Source organism: Bos javanicus, chromosome 29, assembly GCF_032452875.1.
Source record: "Bos javanicus breed banteng chromosome 29, ARS-OSU_banteng_1.0, whole genome shotgun sequence".
Taxonomy (NCBI): Eukaryota; Metazoa; Chordata; class Mammalia; order Artiodactyla; family Bovidae; genus Bos; species Bos javanicus.
Window position 1 is genome coordinate 34,877,444 of NC_083896.1, and position 26,261 is coordinate 34,903,704.

Below are 26,261 nucleotides of genomic sequence, written 5' to 3' on the forward strand. Positions count from 1 at the left end.
GCCTGAGTACAGAGTGCCTCATTTATGCTGTCCACCCTGAACTCCTTTCAGAGAGTGTTGAAGGTCAGCAGCTACAGCAGAACATGACTTAATCCCTGTAGAGGTTGATGGCAAGTGCCCATGGCAAATGCCAATTTGTAGTTGACAGTAAGTAAAGATTGGGGCCACAAGCAGAAGGGGTAAAGATTCCTTTGGGGCCAGAATGAAATATGCTATCAACAATGTCAGTTCCCTGAGTGATGCAGAAATGAAGTCACTTCCCCTCTGGTAGACACCTCTTCTGCTACTCCCTCTGCCAAGCACCTGATAGAGATCTATCCTGGAGAGTGACATCAGTTATTCGAAGGACAGCACCGGAGGTGGGAACACCCTCCCTAACGGGGACTTCCCTCTCGGCACAAGGTGACTGTGGGTTAGATGACCCCCTACAGGCCCCTGGATCCTCCAGCCTCATTTTCCTGCATTCCCAAGGCACCGCCTGATGCATGGGATCCTTTGTGGCATAAAGGGATGTTTTGGCCCTGGGAATTTAAAATAAAAGTAGAAAGGAAATGAGGAAGCCCAGCGGAACTCTTTTTCAGAGCTGGTTCCAGGAGCATAGGAGTAGATCAGGCTGTTTAAGAATACCCCGTTATGTTTTAGGAGAAGGGTTTGACCTCTACTATATCCATGTTTATGTGATACTTTCTATTATAAGTGCATCACACTCTGTTCGTAAAATTACAAGAGTCTCCCAGGAAGAGAGTGAAGCGGCTGGTATCCCGCACTGCCCCTGACATGTTTATTCAGTCCGGGTTGGGACATGATTGTTATAACCTTATTGGAAAAAAATAAAATAAATTGACATTTTAGACTGGAAATCACATCATTCCTAGGTGGTGTGCACACCGCTGTGTGCAGATATTATAGGTCCCTGCAGTCAAGAAGAAATTTCTGTGCTGGTGTGGGTTTCCCATAGAGTAGCCTGATTGGATGTGAAGGCAGCCCACTGGCCTCCCTGCAACAGGCCCATAGACTCAGTTATGAGGAAACACAGACACCCTTCTGCCCCAGGACCAGGGCTGCCACATCCGTGAGAAGCTCTGGGCGCTGGCGCCCTGCTCTCTGAGCTCTGTCCCCTCACCCCAGCTCTGCCCAGAACCCCTCCGAGGGGCTGTCACTGTGAGCAGTCCCGGAAGAGGTGGTGGCGCATCACCAACGTAGAGGGACTGCCCGGCGGGACGATGAGATGCCTGGTGGCTCCTGATCGGCTATCAGCCCACTGAAGCCTGGCCTCTGGAAGATGGCCCCAGCTCACTGAGCGCTGGTCCTCAGCCTCCTGAATCAGATGCTCATGATCAGACTTCTGAGATGCCTTCTCCTGTCGCTGACCTTGCCAAGGACGGTGAGCAAACGCTGAGTGAGTTACTTGAACTTTATTCCCCCAAGAGCAGGTTAGGGCCTGGAAGAAGCTGGGTCTGTTAATAAAAACACAGGTGGCAAGTGACTCTGTAGTCACATGGAGTGTAAAACCAGAGACCACACGAATAAGCCCAGGGTGACACAGGGGATGCAGGAAGAGTCAAGCTGACAGGTCCACTGAGTGGTCTCCTGGGCAGCCCGGAGTCTTAGCTTCCCCCCTAAATGCTGAAAACTACGCTTCCATCATGGCCTTTGCACACAGAGAGTGTCTTTTCTTGCTACTCGTGTGACTATGAGAAGTTTGATGAGAAACTTAAGTGAGTAAATTTAAGTGATTAAAGTGAATGATTTATGTGAAGGGATTTCTCCCCTGGCTCCAGAATTCACTAACCAAGAGACAAATCAGTAATTTTCTTCAGAGGAACTGGAATAAAATAGCTTAAACTTTCCTGAATCCTCCAGTCTCCCCATCCACCATGCTGTTCCAGGTCTGCCTGTTGAAGTGGGGTCATCTGGAGGTCAGTGTCCATCACGGCCTGGCCACACCCAAGGGCACCTCCTGGCCACACCCCAGGGGCATCTCCTTGCACCACTGCCCCCAGCTAAATCGCATGCAGCCTTTCCATTCCAGCGGATGAGCAGTTTAGATGGCATGCATCTATCTCTTGATGGGTTTGTGTTTGCTGCTGCTGCTGCTGCTGCTAAGTCGCTCCAGTCGTGTCCGACTCTGTGCGACCCCACAGACGGCAGCCCACCAGGCTCCCCCGTCCCCGGGATTCTCCAGGCAAGAACACTGGAGTGGGTTGCCATTGCCTTCTCCATTGTGTGAAAGTGAAAAGTGAAAGTGACGTCGCTCAGTCGTGTCCGACTCGTAGCAGCCTACCAGGCTTCTCCATCCATGGGATTTTCTAGGCAAGAGTACTGGAGTGGCTTGCCATTGCCTTCTCCGGGGTTTGTGTTTAGGTGTGAATAAATCAGTGGATAATCAGTCTTATCCCCAGAACTGGAAAGTGAGATGGGAAACTAGGAATGGGTCTCATTGGTGATTTCCCTTCTTTCACTCGAATGCTTTCCCAGCAGCTCTCTGTGAGCCCCCGCCACCTGCCAGGACTTGCAGTGGGCAGGGGGTGCTGTTGGGGACACTGTGGATGGTCTTGGCATTCACTAAGCTTCCTTGGACAGGCTGGTGACAGAACAGAGGTTTACACTCTGATGCAGGGTTTTCACGTGGGCACCTTGACATCCCGAGACACATTTCTTTGTTGTTGGAGACACATCGTGAGACCTTTAGACACATCCCTGAACTTTGGTTTCTAGATGTTAGCAACACCCCCTCCCCAAGCCCCACTTGTGACAACCAGAATGGTCCTCAGAGGTTGCCAAGTGAGCCCTTCGGGGTAAAAATCACCAGGTTGCACTTAAGTGATAAATATAATGATGAAAACAGGCCTTACTGGAGCCTAGAGCTGGGGCATCTCAGACTTCAGGATCAAGGAGTCAGGGTCTCCCAGGAAACAGATGGCACCCTTGACCTTGAACAATTGTAGGCAGCTTAATAGGGCTTCCCCGGTAGTGCTAGTGATAAAGAACTCCCCTGCCAATCCAGGAGACATAAGAGACCCAGGTTCAATCTGCAGATCAGGAAGATCCCCTGGAGGAGGGCATGGCAACTCACTCCTTGCCTGGAGAATCCCCATGAACAGAGGAGCCTGGTGGGCTACAGACCATAGGATTACAAAGAGGCAGACACGACTGAAGTGACTTAGCACACACACATGCACAGGCAGGTTAATAAGAGAATTATTTATAAGGTGCGGAGAGGGTGTGCAGAGCCACACAAGTAGTGATGTACCCAAGGCTGAAACAGTAGGGTCGTTCCCCTGACCCCTTCCATCTCCTCACTCCCAGTCAGCAGGTGAAAAGGGATCTACCTGCCCAGGAGGGGAGATTTGTGGGTGAGAACCAGGGGAGATTTGTGGGTGAGAACCAGCTTGAGAGGAGCTTGTTCTTTACCCAAGTGACCAGCTGGGGGTGGCCTTCTGGGAACACACATCTGAGCTCCTTCCCTCCCCCTGGCCACCCCAAGCAGAAGGCTTTTGTAGCCCATGTGTGCCAGATAGCCCAGGAGAGAGCAAGACAAAGAAGAGGTGCTGTGTCCGAAGGCTGAAAATGAAACATCTGGTATTACAGGCTTCCCTAAAGTGGAAAAGTTAAGTTGAGCCCCAAAGGATACACTAGTTACTTGGGGGAAGGTGGAATAGAGCGTGCAGATGAGGCATGTCATTTCCATTTCACAAAACTGAGTTAAAAGAATCGTTGTTGCATTTATAGTTCATCTGTGGAGCCCCTACCAGCCTGGCTGATGAGAAAGTCAATCTGAGTCATGTTTAGGGAGCTGTTTTTTCTCTCTTGAGGATCCTGAAGCCTTAGAACATGGTCTCTGGGTCTCAGTCCTCAGGGGTGGGAGCAAGACACCCCTCTGGATGAAGGAGCAAAGAGTGGAGGATAATGGCATCTCTGCTTCTGGACCCAGCTTCGTTGTCACCTGTCTGCATCGCTGTCACTTACAGGCTCCAGTGTGGGAAATGCACAGGTGCCCCACCCTGGTGGGAGATGCCACCATCCACCCCACCCCCAGGTTGGCCCACTTCCCTCTCCAGGAGCTGGGCAGTTTGTTTTCTTGTTTCTTTAAAACAAAGCCTGCATGATAATCATCTCTGGGTGCCTAGCAACCAACCCCTTTAGACCCCAGGACACAAAAGTCATTAACAGTCCTGAGGTGAGAAGCTCAGACCAGGAGACTGCAGAGCTTGGCTTCCAGGATAGGAGAGAGAAGACCTCCCCTCGGTCCTTCCAGCTCTCTGCAGCTTCCAGAACAAAGCACACCCTGGTTTCTTAGCAGACTGCCTGTCATGTTACAAAGCAGGGACTGGACCCACGGCCAGTTAGGCGGTGGGGCGGGGTTGAAGCTTGTTGGGTCTGGCAGAGAAATCCCGTGGGGCTGGAGCTTTAACAAGGGGGTGAGAGAAAAAGATGGAACACAGAGAACCTGCTCGGGTATCAAGTACACAGCACTCTCTACTGAGACCCATGTGGTCACCCCAGCACATCGAAAGAGATAAGAGAGCAGTCCATGTCTTCTCACCCTTCTCAGTCCACAAGCAGTCCTGATGAGACAGTCAGGACTTCCCACCAAGACTCAAGTCCCCATTCTTACAGGGATGAGGGGAGGGGGGCACCCAAACAAAGCCAACAGACAGAGGTGCTCCCCAAACACCGGGCGCCCTCATAGCTAGCAGACATCAGAGCCCTCCTGCAGCCAGCAAAGGATGCAGTGTTGACTTAGTGTTACCTGTCCACCCGCTGACTCCCTGGAATGAAAACCCCAGAGCTGAGTGCTTTCTTCAGCAGGGAAGCAGGGGCAGGAGCCGAACGCAGACTCCTCCTGTCTCAGGAATTAACCTGGCTGCCACCTGCAGGCTCCCTGTGTCCTGCTTCCCCCCCATCTCATCGGTGTCCTTGCTAATTCAACAAAGTTATTACCCGATTAATAACTCCTCTGATGGAAGAGTTCTGGGATGAGCTGGAGCTCCCATTTACAATCTGCAGGTGATGGGAAAATTATGTTCAGTTCAGGAATAATTGATGGAAATAGTCTCTCCTCTTCCTCAGCTGATTGGCTTTGTAATTGTGATTTAATAATGTAAATATCACTTGTTTTCTTCTGAAGATGAATCGGCTTTGATTTGCTAAGCTCAAGGCTCTTTGGGCTTGTTTATTTCTTTGAGATTTCTCATGAGACTGAAGGTGAGAGTATTTCTTATTTTGTTATATTTTTCTTTGTATATGCACACACACACACACCCATAGTTTGAATCAATGGTTGAAAGAAACATTTTTTTCAACCAACTCAGCTACTGATGATAAAATATTAGAGCTCATGCTTTTCAAAAATTATCTAATCTAATCCCTAATTTTCACTGGTGATAAAGCAGGAAGCCCAAGGAGGTTTTAAGTCAGTAACTCACTCAGATGTACATGGAGAGTTAGAGATCGCTTGTGGACCTGGTATAATGCTATTTCCTAAGTAATGAGGCAAGTTTGCAAAGAATGACTATGACACTGTGATTTATGATAAGAAATATCTATTTGGCTTTTGTCCAGTTCCTAGCACAGAGCTCCTCCAGCCCTTGGAATTTCCTGAGAGGAGAGGGAAAGTGTCTTTTGTTATGTTGATAAGGTGATTGTTGGATGACACCTAAGGATGGAGGCTGGTTGCCAGGGAAGTTGGGTCCTGTGATCAGGTGGTTGAAACTTTAAATTTCTTCCAACCATCATCTCCTGGGAGGGGCGGGGACTGGAGTTTGAGTTCAGTCATCAGTGGCCAAGATTTCAACCATGCGTATGCCATGAAGCCTCCATGCTGCTGCTGCTGCTGCTAAGTCACTTCAGTTGTGTCCGACTCTGTGCGACCCACTAGATGGCAGCCCACCAGGCTCCCCTATCTCTGGGATTCTCCAGGCAAGAACACTGGAGTGGGTTGCCATTTCCTTGTCCAATGCATGAAAGTGAAAAGTGAAAGTGAAGTCACTCAGTCGTGTCCGACCCTTAGCAACCCCATGGACTGCAGCCTACCAGGCTCCTCCATCCATGGGATTTGCTTTCTCCGTGAAGCCTCCATAAACCCCCCCAAAAGAGGTTCAGGAGTTTCCAGGTTGTTGATCAAGTGGCGATAATTCAGGGAGGGCGGAAACTCGGAGGACACTACGCTCCGGCCACTTCCTCTGCATCTTGCTCTCTGTGGGTCCCAACTGGCTGCTTCTGAATTATATCGTGTCATAGTAAACTCCTGATCTAGTAAGTAAAATGCTTCCTTGAGTTCTGTGAGCTGCTCTGCAAATTAATCAAACCCAAGACAGTAAAAGAATCTGGCTGCAATGCAGGAGACCTGGGTCCTATCCCTGGGTCTGGAAGATCCCCTCGAGAAAGCAATGGCAACCCACTCCAGTATTCCTGCCTGGAGAATCCCATGGACAGAGGAGCCTGGTGGGCTACAGTCCACAGGGTCACGAAGAGTCAGACACAACTGAACGACTAACACACACGGAAGGAGAGGGACGTGGCGTGCTCTGATCTGGAGCCATTGGGTCAGGAGCACAGGTGACAACCTGGACCTGAACTTGGCATCTGAAACTGGGTGGGTGGATGGGGGGTGGGGGTCGGGGGAAGAGCTGCAGAAACTCCAGGTAGAGAGCATCAGAATAAGGCTGAACTGCGGGACCCTGAGCTGGTGCTGAATTGCTCAGTGTAGGGGGAAACCCGCACAGGGGAATGGGGGCCGAATTGTAACAGCTCCCGATTTCATTTTCCCTATTGAACGTTTCTCTGCTGTTACGGGCACACATCATATACGTATCTGTGTGTTCGTGTGTGTGTGATATGCAGAATCAGGTACATAGCATGCCCTGTGCTTGTGTGTGCTCAGTCATGTCTGACTCTTTATAATGCTGTGGACTGTAGCCCACCAGAATCCTTTGTCCATGGGATTTCCCAGCCAAGAATGCTGGAATGGGTTGTCATTTCCTCCTCCAGGGGATCTTCCCAACCCAGGGATTGAATGCACATCTCCTGTGTCTCCGGCATTGCAGGCAGATTCTTTACCCACTGAGACATCGGGGAAGCCCATAGCACTCTGTTACTTACATCACTTCCAGGACTTACCTCGGGGCACAATATTTTGTAACTGAAAGAGCCTCTAATGCTGCGTGTGAGTAAGTCAGGGCCGCACTACAGGGTAACTGACACTGCATCCTGACCCGTTCTTAAGAGTTGCCCTCTCTGGGTGGTCTTGGAGGGTCCTGGGAAACTATAGGCAGCATGCATACAGCTACCTGTTCCCCCGAGGCTCAAGGCCCTGTCCCTCGTGGAGTGGCACACGAGATGCCCTCCCAACCTCTCTTTCTGTCCAGCATCCTTTGGTCCAGGCCTCCCCGTGGAACCCAGTCACCCTTACCATCTTCCTGCCTTTATCTCCTACGTGGTCCTCACAGGTCCTGGCTGTGCAGGCACGGGGCAGGCGTGGGCTGTGGTCCTGAAGAGTACGGGGCCTCCTTGCTGCTGGCCCCTTGCCTGTCATCCAGCATCTGCTGTCTGGTCGGGAAGGATTAGGAGGTGAGCCACGTAGCGAAGGAGGGGTGTTTGCCGGGAAGGCGGGAGGACAGAAAGCAGAGAGCGCTGTGGTCCTGCATTTGAAGTGAACCTCAGACCTGGGAAAATGGGCCCCGAGTCATCTCAGTGGATGATTAGTTATATCTGTAAGACATTATTCCAATCTGCCCATCGAGGGGAGGGAGAAAAGAACAGCTACTTGTCAAAATCGGCGTGCATGGGAGACTGGGAAGGGAAAAGAAATAATTAATTTCCTCCATTAATACAAGACATTACCCCCGGACACACACAGTCCTTCATAATTGTCAGCTCCTCTCTCCCCCATCGCGAAGCAGCCGCTGCACAGTGACAGATGAGGCCACCTTGAAGTCACAGGGTGTCTCTGTTCTGAGGTCTGAGTCATCGAGACCCCAGGCCCAGTGCTGGCGGCTGGGCCAGCTCCCCAGTGCACAGGCTGGGGTACAGGGACTTTCTGATGTTTCTTCAGAGGCCAGTGGCCCTGCGCTCCTGGTGGGAACTCTGCCCATCGACACATGGTCATCAGTTTCCAGAACTCAAAGAATTATTTAGCGTTCTGGGTCACTAACCATATTGCTAAGTTAAGAAACTTACAAATGACCTTAGAAGTCCTCTGGTGCAATTTTTATTTGATAGGAAAAAAAAAATCTTGGGACTTGGAGTGGTAAAAACACTTAGCCCAAATCATACCATGTTAGTGGCGACCCTGATGGTTGACCCAGGTCTTCTGAAGTCCAATTCAGTGGTCTTATATCCTGATTCCTATGATTGGCCCAGAGTCATAGAAGGTCCCATGGAATGTTCCTTCTACAGTGATGAGGCTAAGAAGAGGGGCCAGGGAGACAGATGCCTTTGATGAGAGATCAGCTTGATCAGAGTCCAGCCTGGATGGTGGGCGGGAGACCCACTTGCCTAGAAATAGCTCCCGGTGTGTGGATACGGAGAGTCCTTGTCAAAAACTTTCCAAGGGCCCCCACCCTGCAGGAAGCGCTCCTGTACCCCGAGCAGAGGACTCACCTGCTAAGCACCGGCTCCTCGCCCTCCCCTCTCAGCCCAGTCACAGCTGAGCACCTGAGCTGCACTATCTCCCTGTGATGCTTCAGAGCCAGGTCCGTGCTCCATGAAGCAGCCACTAGCTCCGGCGTGACTTGCCTGCTGAGTGCTGCTTGGCTTCGTGGGTGTTTTGCCCAGGAGCGAATCGAAGTATTTCAGAAATATTAATGAAGGTGATAATTAGCACCACTGCCATGCAGCTGTGCCCTTGGGAACTACCATGGGAAGAGAGAATAAAGGCGAGAAGAAAAGAGAAGAGAAGAAAGAGATGAAGCAGGAGGAATTAGGCTGCATCTGAGCTTCACCTGCAGAAACCAGGCTGTGCTCTTCCTCCAGGGAGCTGGGAAAGGGCGGCCACAGCATTTCCACACCAGAAGGCTGAGGTCTGGCTTCTGACCCTCCAGGACTTCGGACCCTGAGCCCCAGCTGGGTATCTCCCCGGGGAATGCAGGGCTGACCCTCACTTGGCCATCACCCTGTTCTCCAAGAGGAGACCGAGCTGGTGCGCCAAGAGTTCCAGGATTGCAGAGTCCGGGGGACTACTCTGCATCCTGGTCCCACAGGGTCTGACAGCCTAGTCACTGCCTCTCACTGGGTATAAAGGTGTGAGTGTCAGAGCAGCCCAGAGTGGGGCACTTGCAGCGGCCCTGGTCCTGGGACCAGGCACAGGCCGTTCTGTGGGCCAGAGGGCAGGGGCCACGGGGTTTGTCATCCAGAGCAGCATGGTGTTGAGAGCCGAAGACAGCAGTCAGTAATTACAGTGGGAAACAGTGTTAACTGTCCAGGCAAGCCTAACAGTATGATTACCCACCTATAAAAGTAACAAAGGCCTTGATGGCATTACTATACACACACACACACACACACACACACACACACACCTGTCCCCAGGGAACTGAGCGTGGCAGGTGGGGTAGAAGGAAAGTTTTAAGTCCCGCCACAAAGCAAGTGAGAGGTAAAGCATTTGCTATGATGTTGCTCTATCATCAGAAACAATTTCTGGCTTCCTTGGTGGTCCAGTGGTTAAGAATCCACCTTGCAGTGCAGGGGATACTGGTTCGATCCCTGGTCTGGGAAGATCCCACATGCCGGGGGCGGGGGGCGGCAACTAAGAGACTGTGGACCAGTGCTACTGAGCCCATGCACCCTAGAGCCTGTGCACCAGCACAAGAGAGGCCACTGTGGTGAGAAGCCAGGCATCACAACCAGAGAGGAGCCCCCACTCACGGCAACTAGAGAAAGCCCGAGCACAGCAACAGACACAGTGCAGAAAAAAATGTTTAAAATAAATCAACAAAATTAAAAATTCAAAAAAGAAAGACTTTCCAAGGGGTGGGGAGCAGGGGAGGGATGGAGAGGGAGTTTAGGATCAGCAGATGCAAGCTCTTGTATACAGGATGGATAAACAACAAGGTCTATAGCACCAGGAGCTGCATTCAATGTCCTGTCATAAACCGGGATGGAAAAGCAAAAAAGAAATCATTTGAAGATGTTGGGTGCTACCTGACCCCCGCGGATTCCGACCCTAGAGGTCTGCTCTGAGCTCAAAACGTCAGTTTGCCAAAGTGCCCTCAGGAAACTCACTGGTTGTATTGGCCCGGGGCCTTTCCATTCCTACAAAATACGGTATTCTTTGAGAAACGGGGTCTGGGTTACTGGAGGTGCCTGCTTAGGCTAGTGCAGGTAAGGTCAGGTTCAGCCTTCTGAAAACATATATAAATGAAAGAAGCAGTAGGTCATTCGGTGCCTTCATCAGCTTTTTTTTTTTTTTTTTAAGCAGTAGTTTATTTAGATTAAAGCACAGAATTCATTTCACTTGGTAGTTGTTAACACTGAGATAACCCTGTTGGTTCAGAGTGCAAATAATAGTAATACAAGAGGAAAGCATGGGATAAATAAAAACTGTCCAAGTGTCCTTAACATTTTATCAGTAATGTAGCTGTTTAAGCTCTGCTTTTGAAAGTGTGATGATTTTTTTTTCCTTCAACCTCTATGTTTCCGTCTGAACTGTTTATGTATATTTATATTTAGACACTTTTTAGAATATAAATATTAACTACGTTTTGAATCCAGATCAGGCAACCTGTTCCAGAAATGGATTCAAGCTTCCGTCCTCAGCCATTAGTCTGCCTGTGTGTGAAGTCCCAGCTTCCTGCCTTCTGCATCCGCCTTCCCTGGGTCTCTGTCTGTCTGTCTCTCTTCTCTCCCTGGCCCACAGTCCAGACTCTCACTTAAGGGGACTGGGTCACATCCTCACAGGTAGCCTGGCTGTTTCTGCATCACTCTTTGCAGCCCCTTCCCTCTGGGTCAAGAGTGTCATCTAGTTTCCAAAACTCTCTGATGACTCCTGATTCTTCCTACAGCTAGTGAACGCATCTCAGAAAGAAAGCGTAGGTAAAACCAAGCCAAGCACACGTCTTGGGTTGTGGGTTCATCACAGTTTTGTTTAAGTCCAGTGTGGGGAAGGGATGAAGCTGAAGTTGGGAGTCAAGGCTGCCTGGGGCCTCCATCCACACTTCCTGGTTGGAAGACAGAGGGAGCCCAGTGTTGCTGGGTGCCTGCCGTGGCATAGGGAGAGGTCAGGGGTGGGGAAGGCTGGAAGTGTGCAGAGGAGATGAGCAGAGAGAGCAGATCTAATGAGGAGAGAGTTGGTGGAGGGCAAATTCAGGGGTTCAAACCCCCAGCCATCATGTGCAGAGTGATCACAGTTCAGCCTGACCAGTCACACAAGGAGGTCACAGAAGTCAGGGTGTCCTTCCCTCTCTGTGTGTCCGCAACTGAGAGTGGATGACACCAGGTAGGGAATGAGTGCTGAGGTTCTCAACTGCTGGTTCCCAACTCAAGTGTGTTCTAAGGTTTCTATCCTTCAAAAGAAGGAGGCTTTTGTGTCAGGAGATGTGTGATGGAGAAGGACACCAGGAGATCCCTAGGAAGGAAGGAGAGACCCTCTTCCCAGTCTGTGGATTTCCAGAAGGAGGCTCCTCCATCTCCTCTCCCTCGGGATCACTCTTTCTCCCCCCATGGAAGATGGGGGACTCGGGTAACTGTGAGGTTATTTGCTCCAACAGCTAAACAGGGACAAGACCGTCACCTCCCAGTGAGGGCTGCACTCCTGGTTTCCATCACCTTCTGATCTACTCTGCTTGGGTCTAAGGAGTCCTCCTAACCCAGACTCTTTATTTCAAGGCAGCCCTTCTCGAAGGTCCAGTTTGGGGCCCACAGTCAGACCTTACTCAGCTTGAGTCCTTGCATTGTACAAGTCCAGTTGTCTTGAGTTCATAGGGAGACAGACAAGACCCACATTAGTCTTGCATGCTGAGCCCAGACTGTAGGCCAGCTTGACAGCCACGAAGTTGGTGTTTTCATCTGCTCAGGGTTCATTTTCTGTGATTCTGTTCTATAGACCAGAATCCTGGAGAGAGGGGCTAGTGACACGATTTGGGCACACATCCCCATGTGCACCCCTGACAGTGTCTGCCTTATCCCGAGCACTCCCAGGGATTGAAGCAGGGGAAGGGCTCCAGACACCGTCCCCCCCCATCCCCCACCTGACTGAGGTGACATCGCTCCAGACCCCGAGGGTGGGGTTTCCAGCAAATATACAACCTGCCCATCAACCCACACTTTTTCCTACGCATGGAGCACTCCTCACAGGAGTAGGATTAGCTCTTTGATCACTCGCATGGCTACCTTGATGAGTGGGCAAGGGACTGTTCATTCTCCAGGGTCAATCAGAAAGCCTGGTGGGAGCCTAGCTGATGAGCAGCATGCATGGGGTCGTTGGGGCGTTTGACTCCACATTTCCAAGGTCGGTAACGTTAGGAATCATGTGTAATAGCCCCTCTTGCTGGGGAGCCAGGAAACTAACTACTGGCTTCTCCGGAAGCCCTGCCTCGTGAGTCCAGTGCCCTCGGGGTGCCCCCTCCCACCACCTTGCTTCCAGCCGCAGCTCCCCTCCCCTCGCTTTCTTGCCCATCTGCGTTCTCCTTTCTTGGCCATTCCTTCCTGAAGCCCACGCCTCCCTGGGCCAGCGCCTCCTAACCTCCATCGTCACCCTCTCCTGCTCTCTTCTCCCAGGGACCCTCCCCCAGGCGTGTGCCACAGGAGTCACCTCCTGACAGGTATCCTGGTGAAAGCTGTGACAGGTGCTGGCGTTTACCTCCCAAAACATCTTCCCCAGATAGAACAGCAGCTTCCTGTGGCTGACAAGGAGGGGTGGAGGGGCTGGGGGCCCCTCGCTGGTGGCTTTTCATCATTTCAAAGGGAGAAGGTGGGCAGCATTTTGCCTCCAAATGAGGACGATTTCTTGAATGAAATGAATAGTCTGGCAAAGGAATAGGCTGCCCCCTGGAATCCTCCCTGGGAGACGTTCGCGTGGAGGGAAAGATATTCTGTCAGGCACCATCATCAAAAGAGTGGAAGGCTGAAATCTCTGACCCTTCCTGGTACTTCCAACTCTATAAATCTAAGGACTTGGCTGAGGAAGAAGAAGGGAAAATTGGGCCAATGGCTGCAAAACTGCAGGCTTGGAAGGACGGGATGTGGAAGGAGAAAGAAAGAGAAGTGGGTCAGGAAGCTCCTAGATTTTACTCTGAATTTTCTCTTTGAGCTTTTCACCCCTGAACACCCAGGTTTCTTCTTCCCTCTTTAATAAGTCTTCCTGACCCACCATCCCTGACTTGAGAGTCCAAAACAATTAAGAATGGAAAAATTGAAACTGAAAAGAAAAACGTATAAAGTATTCCAGTTCTCGGCTCATCACCCTATGGACTCCCCAAGGTCAAGGACCTTGCCTTCAATATCCTCTTCACCTCCTGGCTTCTTACCCATCACCTCACTCATCATAAGGATGAGTAAAATAGCTGCAGGTGACATTAGGAACAGAAGGCCGGACCAGGGACCTTTCTTCCTGGGGTGTGTCTGCCCCCCCTGCCTCCGTTTCTGAAATGGTGCAGACCCTGCTGCTGGGGGTTACATGTTCCTTGTGCTCCAAGACTGTTATGTCAGAATGTATATTCCTGCACAAGAGGCTGCCTTGTGCCCATGGAACCCGGGGCCAACTCAGCCCCTCCCCAGGCACGTGCCTTGCATCTGCAGGGTCTGGGTCCAAGAAACCCCTCCATCCCCTGATAAATGGCCCCATTTGTATCCCTGCAGATCTTAATCTTCCTAATACAGTGAGCTGGACTTATCTGCTTCAAAGTGCTCCTCCGTGGAAAGAAATAACCTGCATTTTTAATATATTTCTGCCAGTGATGCAAAGCCCACTTCCTTTGACTTCCAATCATGTTATATTTGGCTGTCCCAATGCATAGGGCAGGATGAGATGCCTCTGGGTTACTGGCTCATTTCAGGACCTCTTACCAGAAAGCAAAACTGTGGGGCTGATATGAAACTCTGATTTTCATATCGTTAGAAAAAATGCTGTAGTCCTGTAGCCTATCTATTCTTTAAATCTCTCTGACTGTGTCTTTACAACCTTTCCCATGGTACCCAGAGCATCCTGCCTGCAGCCTGGGCATCTCGCCTGCACCCCATCTACCTTTATTCCCTTCCTTACATCAGTGACTCCTTCCTCCTCCTCCTCCTCCCTCCTTTCCTATCCCTACTCATGTATTTCCTCCTGCCTGTCTCCCTCTCTCTGTCCCCCAGTCAGCAATCTGCCTACTGGCAGCTAGCAAAGGGGATTCAAGCATTTGTAGCCTCCTGCCCTTTTCTCTGCAACGTGGAATCAGGATTTTATGTCACAACCAGAATTGCAGAGGGCAGGGAAAGCATTCCACACTGCAGTTTGCCAGGTCTCCAGGCATTTAGCAACCTAGATTTGTTCTGCTTTGCAAATCTCACCCAGTATTCAAAGCGGTTAAGGAAACAGCATCTCCACCCCCTTCCTTGGGCTTGAGGTGGGGATGAATGTCAACATCTTCTTCTTTTTCTTAGCGAAAGTGGTGTCCAAGGGTGCGTGTGTTTTTCAGTAAGATCACAAGGACACGGTGGGAAAGGTAGTTTCAAGGATCCAGATCCTCAATGTAGACCTGCCAGCCAAGCTTGCAGCTCCAAAGAAAGGGTGCCTTTGGAGATGCAAGCTCCACGAGGATCTCAACTCAAGGGGCAGGCAGTAAATGTCACTGACCAGCCAACCCCTTCGCAGGCCCAGGTGCACGAGAGAGTCAGAACGGGCTGAGAACAGCACATGGAGAATGGGGACAGGAGGCCAAGAGCTCGGAAGTCCTGAGACACTTAGAAATGGGGGCAGACGGGGTGCAGGCAGGATGCTCTGGGTACCACGGGAAAATTCTGAAGATACAGTCAAAAGGGACTTTACAGAAAAGATAGGCTGCAAGACTAGACTGTGTTTTCTGAGAAAATGTATGAAAACGAGAGTTTCATGTCTCCCCCACAGTTTTGCTTTAAGATAGAAATGCAGAAACCAAGCCCCACCCTGCACCTACTGCATCAGAATCTATATGTAATACATAAAATCTCGGAGGAATTTATGTGCCAATTAAAACCCGAGAACCACTTACTTTACAGAACAAACTTGACGAAATTCATTTTCTCACTTAATGAGGTAGTATTATCGTAACGACCCTCAATTTGTGCAAAACACTCTTACTTCCTCCCTTATTTGCTGTCACAGAACAGTCCATGCAAACAGAACAGAGAGTGGAGATAAATCCCCGCGTTCCAGGGAGTGGCCTTGTTGTCCAGCAGTTTCCCCCGTGGAGGACCCAGGTCTGTCCCCTCGCTCTGGTAGAAGACACTCATTCGGGGTCCCAGTGCAAAGACCCCTGTCATCCCCAAAGGGCTCCCTCCCCTCTGTGCCGACTAGCATCACAGATCTGCCTCATCAGGGGCTTTAAGCCATCTGTCTGGTGTAAACTGGGCAGCCTGCTGTGGGTCTAACTCATTCTCCCCAAGAAAGGTAGGTCAGTGACCCCGCCAGAGGCTCCTGCCAGGCCCACTGCAGGTAGCTCATCTCCTTGGTTAAGTACAGGGAGGTTAATTACTCGTGGCAAATTCACTGCAGTACAATTTGAAAGAATGATGGAGTCTTCATAGGAGAAAGCCCTCCTCTCCATCCTGTGTATTTATTCACCGCAGAAATGGCACACTGAGTCTGGAAAGTCATTATGTCTGTATGATTTCGCTGTTGTTTTTTTCCTTCAAAACAGTTAGGTTGGTCAACCAGCATCATTTTAATGAGCGAGGCAATTTTTATCTTTGTTGTTGTCTGGTCACGTCCAACTCTTTGAGACCCCATGGACTATAGCCCATCAGGCTCCTCTGTCCACGGGATTTCCAGGCAAGAATACTGGAGTGGGTTGCCATTTCCTTCTCCAGGGGATCTTCTCCACCCAGGGATGGCAAACGCGGCTCTCCTGCATTAGCAGCTGGGTTCTTTACCATTGTATCACCTGGGAAGTATCTTTATTACACATCCTGAAATAAGTGGTTTCAGGATCCCCTTTGACACTGAGATGTTGTTAAGTCTAAGAGAAATAAGGAGATGAGGGTGAGAGAATGTTGACATCCCTCTAATGACACTGAGGAGTTAGATATGAGCCAGCCTGGATAATTAAATGTCTGTGAGATGGAGGGCTGTGACCAGCCCCACTACCCCGAGGTCCCAGCAAACAGGGCCCCACCCTGGGGCCCAGGAGGCAACTGCCCTGGCACATCTCCCTCACAGTTTTCAAAGTTCTTGTCCAGTGCCTGGGACCAGACTTAGCCCGGTAATACCATTCTGAACTGACACTCAGATCTCAGGCTGGGAAGTGTGGGCTTGCCCAGAACCCCGTTTTCCCCTTCACCTCTGCTTCCAGTCACTCCTCACGTGGGTTTGACCAGATTCCCCAAGATCCTGAAACTCTCCCTGTGGGCTTGTCCTGGGGTCATATCCACAGGCCCAAATCCCAGGAGGCTGCCCTGGCCAGTAATTGCTCCTGCTGGCCAATGATGCAGGATTTCCCTCACAAAATAGCATGAGATTGGCCTCCCAGGGTGGTGCTCACTTGGAGACTCTGTTTGTTTACATGTTTGCCTGAAGCCCCATACTTTCTGCCGTTGGTCTTGGCAACCAGGATCCAGACACTAAAGGCAAAGCCTGGATGGGCGTGCTGAGCTAAGGAGGGTATGGTGGCAAGAAAGGCCAGAAGAGCTGAAAAAAGTCAGTGTCCTGGGAAAGGGGTAGGTGGTGGGAATGTCCCAAGGCTTCTATGTCAGCGGAATCAGGATGCCAAAGCACCTGCCTGGTGTCTGCCCGTCAACTCCCCCAGCCCCAACATCCGCTTCCTATCCCAAACCCATCGTGGGCCCAGACTTGGTTGACTGAGTGACCATTGGATTAGATATGCTTATATGGGTTTGGAGAAAATTTACAAGACATTTTTATCGTCCTGAAAACGAATTCTGCTCTCATGCCCAGAGCACAAGAAGGAATCAGGTATCAGGCTTATAAGAAATGCAAATGGATGTACTTTCTCCTTGGCCCTTGGGGGTCTGGGTTTTTAAAGGAGGCTGATGCTTTGGCAGATGCAAGACAATAGAAGGTCTGTCCTCTTTGCACTGAGCCACAGGAAGTGGAATGAGGGATGAGGCAGAGACAGATCGTTGCAAGAGTATGTTCTGGTGGCTGCAAACAATGTCAGTTTCTCAGCCCCAGAATATTTGGGATCATGAATTGCAAGTTTCACAAATGTCTAGAAATAAGAGACGCAGGTCCATTCCCTGGGTTGGGAAGTACCTCTGAAAGAGGGCATGGCAACCCACTCCAGTATTCTTGCCTGAAGAATCCCATGGACAGAGGAGCCTGGTGGGCTACAGTTCATAGGGTTGCACAGAGCTGGACACAACTGAAGCGACTTAGCATGCATACAAGCAAAGCCTCCAGAATGTCCCACAAAGCTGGGTATTACAATTATTAAGTACCCTCACCCCAGGTTCGAGTAACCAGACCTCTATCATTTGGGACTCTCAGTTATTATATGTTAGCAAATGTTTTTTGAACACCTACTACATAGCAATCAAGGAGGGTTTCCTCATTCATTCATTCACCATTGTGTCTTCCCCAGGACGTTTGAAACCAACCAGCTCTTTTGTGTCTGTTTGTACCAAAATGTTAACTGATTACTTATTCATTCTACACGTCTTAGTAGTTTGTATTCTGTGTACAAAGACATGTAGTACATGGTGAAAATGTAGTGAAAAACGAAGATGTCCATATTCACATACCCTAACATTATTCCCACATTTAAAAATTTATGTTGCTGACCATGGCAATTCTCTTTCAAAATATCAAAGCTTATTAAAGTGCTACAGTATTTCACATGTACTCTCTTAGTTAATCCTCATAATAATATTTTTAAAATGAATGATATGATATAGTTTTGGAAGTTTTGGCCACAGCAATCAGAGCAGAAAAAGAAATAAAAGGAATCCAAATTGGAAAAGAAGAAGTAAAACTCTCACTGTTTGCAGATGACATGATCCTCTACATAGAAAACCCTAAAGACTCCACCAGAAAATTACTAGAACTAATCAATGAATATAGTAAAGTTGCAGGATATAAAATCAACACACAGAAATCCTTTGCATTCCTATACACTAATAATGAGAAAATACAAAGAGAAATTAAGGAAACAATTGCATTCACCATTGCAACGAAAAGAATAAAATACTTAGGAATATATCTACCTAAAGAAACTAAAGACCTATATATAGAAAACTGTAAAACACTGGTGAAAGAAATCAAAGAGGACACTAATAGATGGAGGAATATACCATGTTCATGGATTGGAAGAATCAATATAGTGAAAATGAATATACTACCCAAAGCAATTTATAGATTCAATGCAATCCCTATCAAGTTACCAACGGTATTCTTCACAGAGCTAGAACATATAATTTCACAATTTGTATGGAAATACAAAAATACTCGAATAGCCAAAGCAATCTTGAGAAAGAAGAATGGACCTAAAGGAATCAACCTGCCTGACTTCAGGCTCTACTACAAAGCCACAGTCATCGAGACAGTATGGTACTGGCACAAAGACAGAAATATAGATCAATGGAACAAAATAGAAAGCCCAGAGATAAATCCACACACCTATGGACACCTTATCTTTGACAGAGGAGGCAAGAATATACAATGGATTAAAGACAATCTCTTTAACAAATGGTGCTGGGAAAACTGGTCAACCACTTGTAAAAGAATTCAAACACTTTCTAACACCATACATAAAAATAAACTCAAAATGGATTAAAGATCTAAATGTAAGACCAGAAACTATAAAACTCCTAGAGGAGAACATAGGCAAAACACTCTCTGACATACATCACAGCAGGATCCTCTATGACCCACCTCCCAGAATATTGGAAACAAAAGCAAAAATAAACAAATGGGACCTAATTAAACTTAAAAGCTTCTGCACAACAAAGGAAACTATAAGCAAGGTGAAAAGACAGCCTTCAGAAGGGGAGAACATAATAGCAAATGAAGCAAATGACAAATAACTAATCTCAAAAATATACAAGCAACTCCTACAGCTCAAATCCAGAAAAATAAATGACCCAATCAAAAAATGGGCCAAAGAACTAAATAGACATTTCTCCAAAGAAGACATACAGATGGCTAACAAACACATGAAAAGATGCTCAACATCATTCATTATCAGAGAAATGCAAATCAAAACCACTATGAGGTACCATTTCATGCCAGTCAGAATGGCTGTGATCCAAAAGTCTACAAGCAATAAATGCTGGAGAGGGTGTGGAGAAAAGGGAACCCTCTTACACTGTTGGTGGGAATGCAAACTAGTACAGCCACTATGGAGAACAGTGTGGAGATTCCTTAAAAAACTGGAAATAGAACTGCCTTATGATCCAGCAATCCCACTGCTGGGCATACACACTGAGGAAACCAGAATTTAAAGAGACACCTGTACCCCAATGTTCATCGCAGCACTGTTTATAATAGCCAGGTCATGGAAGCAACCTAGATGTCCATCAGCAGATGAATGGATAAGAAAGCTGTGGTACATATACACAATGGAGTATTACTCAGCCATTAAAAAGAATACATTTGAATCAGTTCTAATGAGATGGATGAAACTGGAGCCTATTATACAGAGTGAAGTAAGCCAGAAAGAAAAACACCAATACAGTATATAATGCATATATATGGAATTTAGAAAGATGGTAACAATAACCCTGTATACGAGGCAGCAAAAGAGACACTGATGTATAGAACAGTCTTTTGGACTCTGGGGAGAGGGAGAGGGTGGGATGATTTGGGAAAATGGTATTGAAACATGTATAATGTCATATTTGAAACGAGTCACCAGTCCAGGTTTGATGCACGATACTGGATGCTTGGGGCTGGTGCACTGGGATGACCCAGAAGGATGGTACGGGGAGGAAGGAGGGAGGAGGGTTCAGGATGGGGAACACGTGTATACCTGTGGCGGATTCATGTTGATATATGGCAAAGCCAATACAATATTGTGAAGTTAAAAAATAAAATAAAATAAAAAATTTTAAAAAATGAATGATATGCCCTTCTTAACAAATGATCTGAAAAGTTAAAGTGACTTGGACCCAAATGTATTGACCTAAGATTCAATCAGAGAATTTCTTCAAATACTTTGGGGCCAACAGATGTCTAGAATCTTCGAGTTGAGGTTCAAACCCTATTTTGTGGATTTTTGCATTCCTTCTCTAAATTCTAGATGAAAATACAGTTATGTCCCCAGTTGCATAGGTTCTTGATTGTCTCTGTCTGTTTCTTGCCTCCCAGAAGGCCAGGGCTTTGTGAGTGAGGATGAATACCTGGAAATCTCTGACATCAAACGTGACCAGTCCGGGGAGTATGAGTGCAGCGCCTTGAATGATGTTGCTGCCCCTGACGTGCGGAAAGTAAAGATCACTGTCAACTGTGAGTGGATCCACTGTCGGGAGTCCCAGGGGGCAGGAGGGCATGGGGACGGACAAGCAATGGCAAGGCCATTTTCTTAATAGACCCAAGCTGTTTCCAACAGGAAAACACTGTGTCAGATCTTTGTGCTCATCACCATCTCCAGGGCCACGGGGCCTTCCTGTGACCATCAGAGCTTTTAGCTAATGGGGAGAATTGTTAACTCTGGGCTCATTTGAAGGCTTGAAGAAGATGCCGGGTAAATGCAGTATCTTCAAGCAAGAAGTCCTTTTCCTAAGATAGATGGTTGTTTAGCTGGAGGAGGGGGTATATACAGCAGCTGACTGTCAACTGTCCTGCCTCTCATTTGTCTTATGGCCTTGCTCCGCATCCCCCCACAGACCCCCCCTATATCTCCAAAGCCAAGAACACAGGGGTCTCCGTTGGCCAGAAGGGCATCTTGAGCTGTGAAGCCTCGGCAGTGCCCATGGCTGAGTTCCAGTGGTTCAAGGAAGACACCAGGTACCTTGGAAGCAGAAACGGGGCATGTCTGAAGCAGAGTTGATGGGTGATGCCCCACGCAGAAGGAGGGCGATGGAGTCCAGGGGGGAGATATGGCAAAACCAAACTGATGACAGCCTCCATTATAACAGAGCCTCCTTTTAGAACCAGCAACAAAAAGCAGAGGAAGTTGGGAAGTGGGCAATGTGGATCGACTTTGTTTCAGAATCTGAGATTAGCTGTAGACGGGGCCATCTTGAAGGACTAGGAACTCCAGAAGGCAGCCTGGGAGCATGGGCACCTTCCCTTTCCACCCCTGATGGAGACTGTGGTGCTTATGGCTGGAGGGAGAGGCGCTGGGTTAGTTGGAGGGAAGGGCTTCGTGCAGAGGAGAGTTGTGTGTCTGGGGGTGAATCCCCGGCCCCTCTTGCCTGCCCCCTCACTCCATGAGTGGAACCAGACCCACAGTACCTCCTCTTCTTTTGCAGGCTGGCCACCGGCCTGGACGGCATGAGGATCGAGAACAAAGGCCACATATCCACGCTGACCTTCTTCAACGTCTCAGAGAAGGATTATGGGAACTATACTTGTGTGGCCACGAACAAGCTTGGGATTACCAATGCCAGCATCACACTGTATGGTGAGTGCAGGAGGCCTGGACGCAGGGCTTGGATGGGCGGGGGAGGAAGGCGAGATCCGCTGGCCTGTATCCATCCATACTGCTCCCCCCTCCACCTTAGATGCGAGCGCAACCCACCACCCCACCTGGTCATTCTCTTAGCCTGTGATGCTGTGGTGTTTACAAGGCAACCGATAGCTCCTGGTCTATCATGAGGCGAGCTTTCCACGTTACAAAAGGAGTGAACTGAATTCTGAACCACGTTGCACAGTGGTTGCCTTAAACAAGATGGAACCACAGAAGAGTTCAGCTGCAGCACTCTCAGTCTGAGAAGTAAATTAGATATAGTGTTAAGATGCCCTACAGGAAGAGTGTACGATTCTAGGGGTTCTAGTTGCAGTTGTAAACCAGGTCAACTCTGCCATCCTAACTGTCATATTGACTGCATGTCATGTTCTCATTCATTGGAATGAATGGAGAAAGAGGCTGGTCCTCATCGGGCCATCAGCTGGGACATCCATCCCTTCTCTGAGGGTCTCCCCCTCCTACACAGGGCGAGGGGACCCCAGAGACCCGAATGGCCCCTCGGGAGCCTTCATCCTGCCTTCCCTCCATTCTCACACTGTCGTGTCCATCTCCTCGTGCAACATTTTACCCCACTGGCCAGGCCCAGCTTGTTGTGATGGTCCGTGTGTTTATGTGTGTGTTTATTTGCCGAGATTTGGCAAGAGGGAACTGTCTGGTAACTAGGAAGGAAAGGTGTTCATTGTTCATATGGACCTCAGACCCCGAACAGCTTTCAGCGTTGACATGAACTAAACTTTGTCCACCAACCATCTGAAATGTGTGATCTATGTCTCTTGTTTTCTCTCTGCATTGTGTGTGCATTGTGCTGTGTGTGTCTTAGAAATAAGCCCCTCATCAGCAGTGGCAGGTGGGTACCGCATGTTCCTTCACTCCTCTGCCTGCCTGAATGCCTATGCTTTTGATGTTAAGCCTCGTTCCAAGATAGGCTTGCCTGCTCCTCCTCCCTGACTTTTTCTCCTTACTGGATAGAATTCAGGGGGCTGGTGTGCACAGTTTAGGTAACAAACATGTAGAATATGATGGCTTTTGTTGTTTTTGTTTAGTCACTAAGTTGTATCCAACTCTTTGTGACCCCGTGGATTGTAGCCCTCCGGATTCCTCTGTCCACGGGATTTCCCGGGCAAGAATACTACAGTGGGTTGCCATTTCCTTCTCCAGGGCATCTTCCCAACCCAGGGATTGAACCTGCATCTCCTGGGTTGCAGGTGGATTCTTTACCAGGGAAGCCCATGATGGCTTTTACACACATACATATGAAATATCATTATTCATTTCTGGAGAAGGGATCTCTCCAAAATGATAAACTTCTACTTGGTGGCTTTTAACAGGGATGTGTATTCTATTTGTACATGGCACTAGGGGAACCCAGCCCAGACACCAAATGGCTTATCAGATGATTGTCTTCCTGGGGAAGTCATTCTAATGTTGTTTAGCCACTAAGTCATGTCTGACTCCCTGTGACCCCATGGACTAAAGCAGGCCAGGCCTCCCTGTCCCTCAAGATAATCCCTTCAGCCCAAAGCAAAAAGGGCTAATGACTTAACTCTGAAAGCTTCATTTTAAGATATGAGTACTTGGGTCATGTTCATAATGATCATCCTCAGTTCAGTTCAGTTCAGTTGCTCAGTCATGTCCTACTCTTTGCGACCCCATGAATCGCAATCATAATACCTACCATTTACCAAATATCAATTGGTTTCCACTCATCATGCTAGTTTTGTGTAAGAATAGGTTATTAGCCTGTTTTAAAGATGGATAAGAGGAGGACCCCAGAGGCTAAGTGACACTAAGGTATATGTAGCTAGTGAAGAAGTATTGATGAGACCCAGACCAGACCCCTCCTCAGTGCTAGAATGTTTACCAGAGGACGTGAAACAAGGGCACACAGACACACACACACACACACACACTCACACTCACACTCACACTCACACTCCCAGGCTGAGGGGAAGCCTCCACACAGCCCTCCTTATCGAGGACCAATCTCAGCCACGGTGACTTGAATCGTCCAGACCAGGAGTCAGCTCTGACCTGCTCCTCTCCCAGCTCTGGATCTGCCATTTTCACAGCTAGTGGCTCTGCCCACACCTTGGTGTCTGTGATTGTCCATCCCTTGGTCTTGATAAAGCTGATGAGGTTGGCAAAGGATGAGGTTGGGGTGCTGCCCTGCCACTGACCCTGCCGTGACCCCGTGAGCTGGTGGGGTTGCCCGTGGGGGTGTGGCCGACAGGAGGAGCCCAGGACTGACCACTAGAGGCCCGGGTGCTTGTGCCCCTGTGAACTCGGGAGAGAGGTGTGTCCCAGCCGAGGACAGCAGCTCATGGAGATGAAAGAGATATTCTCCCGCCAGGGCTGCTATAATGAAAGAGCGTAGGCTGGGACAGCAGAAATGGATTTTCTCACAGTTCTGGAGGCCAGAGGCCAAGGTTAGCCAGGAAGACCTGTATTGGCTGTACTGGATGGGGGTGCTCTTCCTGGAGATGCCAGCTTCATTCTCATATGTCCTTTCCTCTGAGCATGGTGGGATGGGGCATGGAGATGGCCAGAGATGGGGAAGGAGGGCTCCCTGGGGTGTCTTCTTATCATTTGAACACTAATCCTGTCTATTGGGGCCCTACCATTATAACCTCATGCGAAGTCACTTCAGTTCTGTCTGACTCTTTGAGACCCCATGAACTGCAGCCTGCCAGACTCATGTGTCTTTGGGATTTCCTAAGAACTGGGTTGCCATGCCCGCCTCGAGGGGATCTTCCCAACCCAGGGATCAAACTCACATTTCTTACCTCTCCTCCATTGTCAGACAGATTCTTTACCACAAGTACCACCTGGGAAACCCATTATAACCTCACTTGACCTTAAACACTTCTTTAAAGGCTCTGTCTCCAAACACACATCAGGAGTTAGGGCTCCAACATGTGAGCTTGGGGACACAGTTCAGCTCATGGGAAAGACATAGCTTCATATCCCAGGGCAGCCAGCCACATGAAGCCCAGGTCAGCAGTTAGCCTGTTTGAACTCATTTTCCATTTCCATCTCCCATCTTCTATGTAATCTGAACACATTCTTTTAAAGGACCATTTGAGCATTTGCACGCCATCTGCTCACACCCCCCAAACCCACACACAGACATGCCGCATCCCCAGGCGTGCATTGGTGTCTGCCCTCAAGGACTGTGAGCTGGGTTTGTGGGGACTCTTTGGGCCCTGAAGTGATGTGTGAATCCATCACAACACACACTCATAACAGACCTTTCACACAAACATCTTTCATATAGTTTCTGCCTACACTTACAGAACACAGGAAAATGAGATGAAAGCAATCTCAAACGAAGGCAGAAGACACAGGCTACGGAGGTAGCGGGCTGAGACAGGAAGTGCTTAGGAAAAAGGAGAGACAACCCAGGTAGGCGAGTGAGGCTCAGAGATAAATAAGTGGCTGCCGTTGCTGTGGGATGTTTCTTCCTCACTCACCACCAGTTGCTGCCCCTCCAGAGACCACACAGACAGGACAGGTCACCAGCAGAGTGCCAGCTCAAAGCAGCATTTCAGATTGTCCACTTTGCTCAGTCCCGGGGCCACTGTCAGGACTAGAGGGACAGCAGAAGGTAAAGAACAGACCAACACGGGGATGGATGGGGAAACTGGGTACCAGGCCTGCCTCTGGCACACACCATGATGCCCTCTGTTCCATGGTGCCTGTAAAATGTAAGAACAGAACAAAACACACTCCAGTATTCCTTCTTGCTTTCTAAGTCTCTATTCTGAAAAAAAAAAAAAAAGGAAAGCAGGGTCAGAAGTAGATCTCCAAAGCCTGACGTCCATAACCTTGGGGATGGCAGCAGCTGTTCTGATTATTGAAAGCAACTTGTTGGAAGTATCCGTAAGCTTCTTGGAGTGGATGAGGCCTCCAAAGGCCACCCGGCCCTGACATCCTAGAGCCTTGGCAGGACCGCATGAAGCCGGGGTGGCTGGGCTCGGTGTGCTGGGCACACCTCTGACCCTCAAGGAAGCCACTCACTTTCTCAGACTTGCCAGCCCATTCTGCCTCCGCTGGGTCTTGGGCAAGAACCTCCCCTCCCCCGTCCTTAGGGTGCAAGGAGGGAAGATCTGAACTTGATTACATCCGGCACTGCAGAGACCGTGAGGCACGCGATGGGCCACGTGAACGTCTGGATTGGAACTGGCGGGGGAGAGGGACAGGGAAGCAAACAAGCCGGAAAGGAGGGGATGGTGCAGAAAGGAGAGCAGATTCATCTGTGAAATTGCAGCGACACAAATGAGGAGCTCTGAGTTAAGTACCAGGACTAGGGACCACTCCTCAGAATCTTTTCCTTGCATAAGAGAATGGCAAAGTATTCCAGTGAAGGCAGCATCTGGGCTCAGGATTTCTTTCCCTCAGGCAAAGTCTCAGTCCCTCGGAGCAGCCTGGAAGACAGTCTACCTCCCCTGCCCCCAGAAGCCATGAGGACAGAATCTCTATTTTCTTTTGCTAATGGCATTC

At 49.1% G+C, this 26,261-nt stretch overlaps 1 protein-coding gene across 7 annotated transcripts in view; it reads left to right on the forward strand.

Annotated features, from left to right (window-relative positions):
* The window catches only part of OPCML (opioid binding protein/cell adhesion molecule like), a 1,065,415-nt gene that overhangs the window by 1,008,380 nt on the left and 30,774 nt on the right, over nucleotides 1-26,261 (forward strand). For 2 of the 7 annotated variants that reach the window (XM_061406443.1, XM_061406446.1), the window contains 4 exons: nucleotides 20,438-20,575; nucleotides 20,956-21,076; nucleotides 21,544-21,695; nucleotides 22,582-22,608. In XM_061406443.1, coding sequence (XP_061262427.1) covers nucleotides 20,438-20,575; nucleotides 20,956-21,076; nucleotides 21,544-21,695; nucleotides 22,582-22,608 — 438 coding nt within the window. The remainder of the gene's footprint in view (nucleotides 1-20,437; nucleotides 20,576-20,955; nucleotides 21,077-21,543; nucleotides 21,696-22,581; nucleotides 22,609-26,261) is intronic. The other 5 variants (XM_061406442.1, XM_061406448.1, XM_061406441.1 and 2 more) reach the window with 3 other exon arrangements.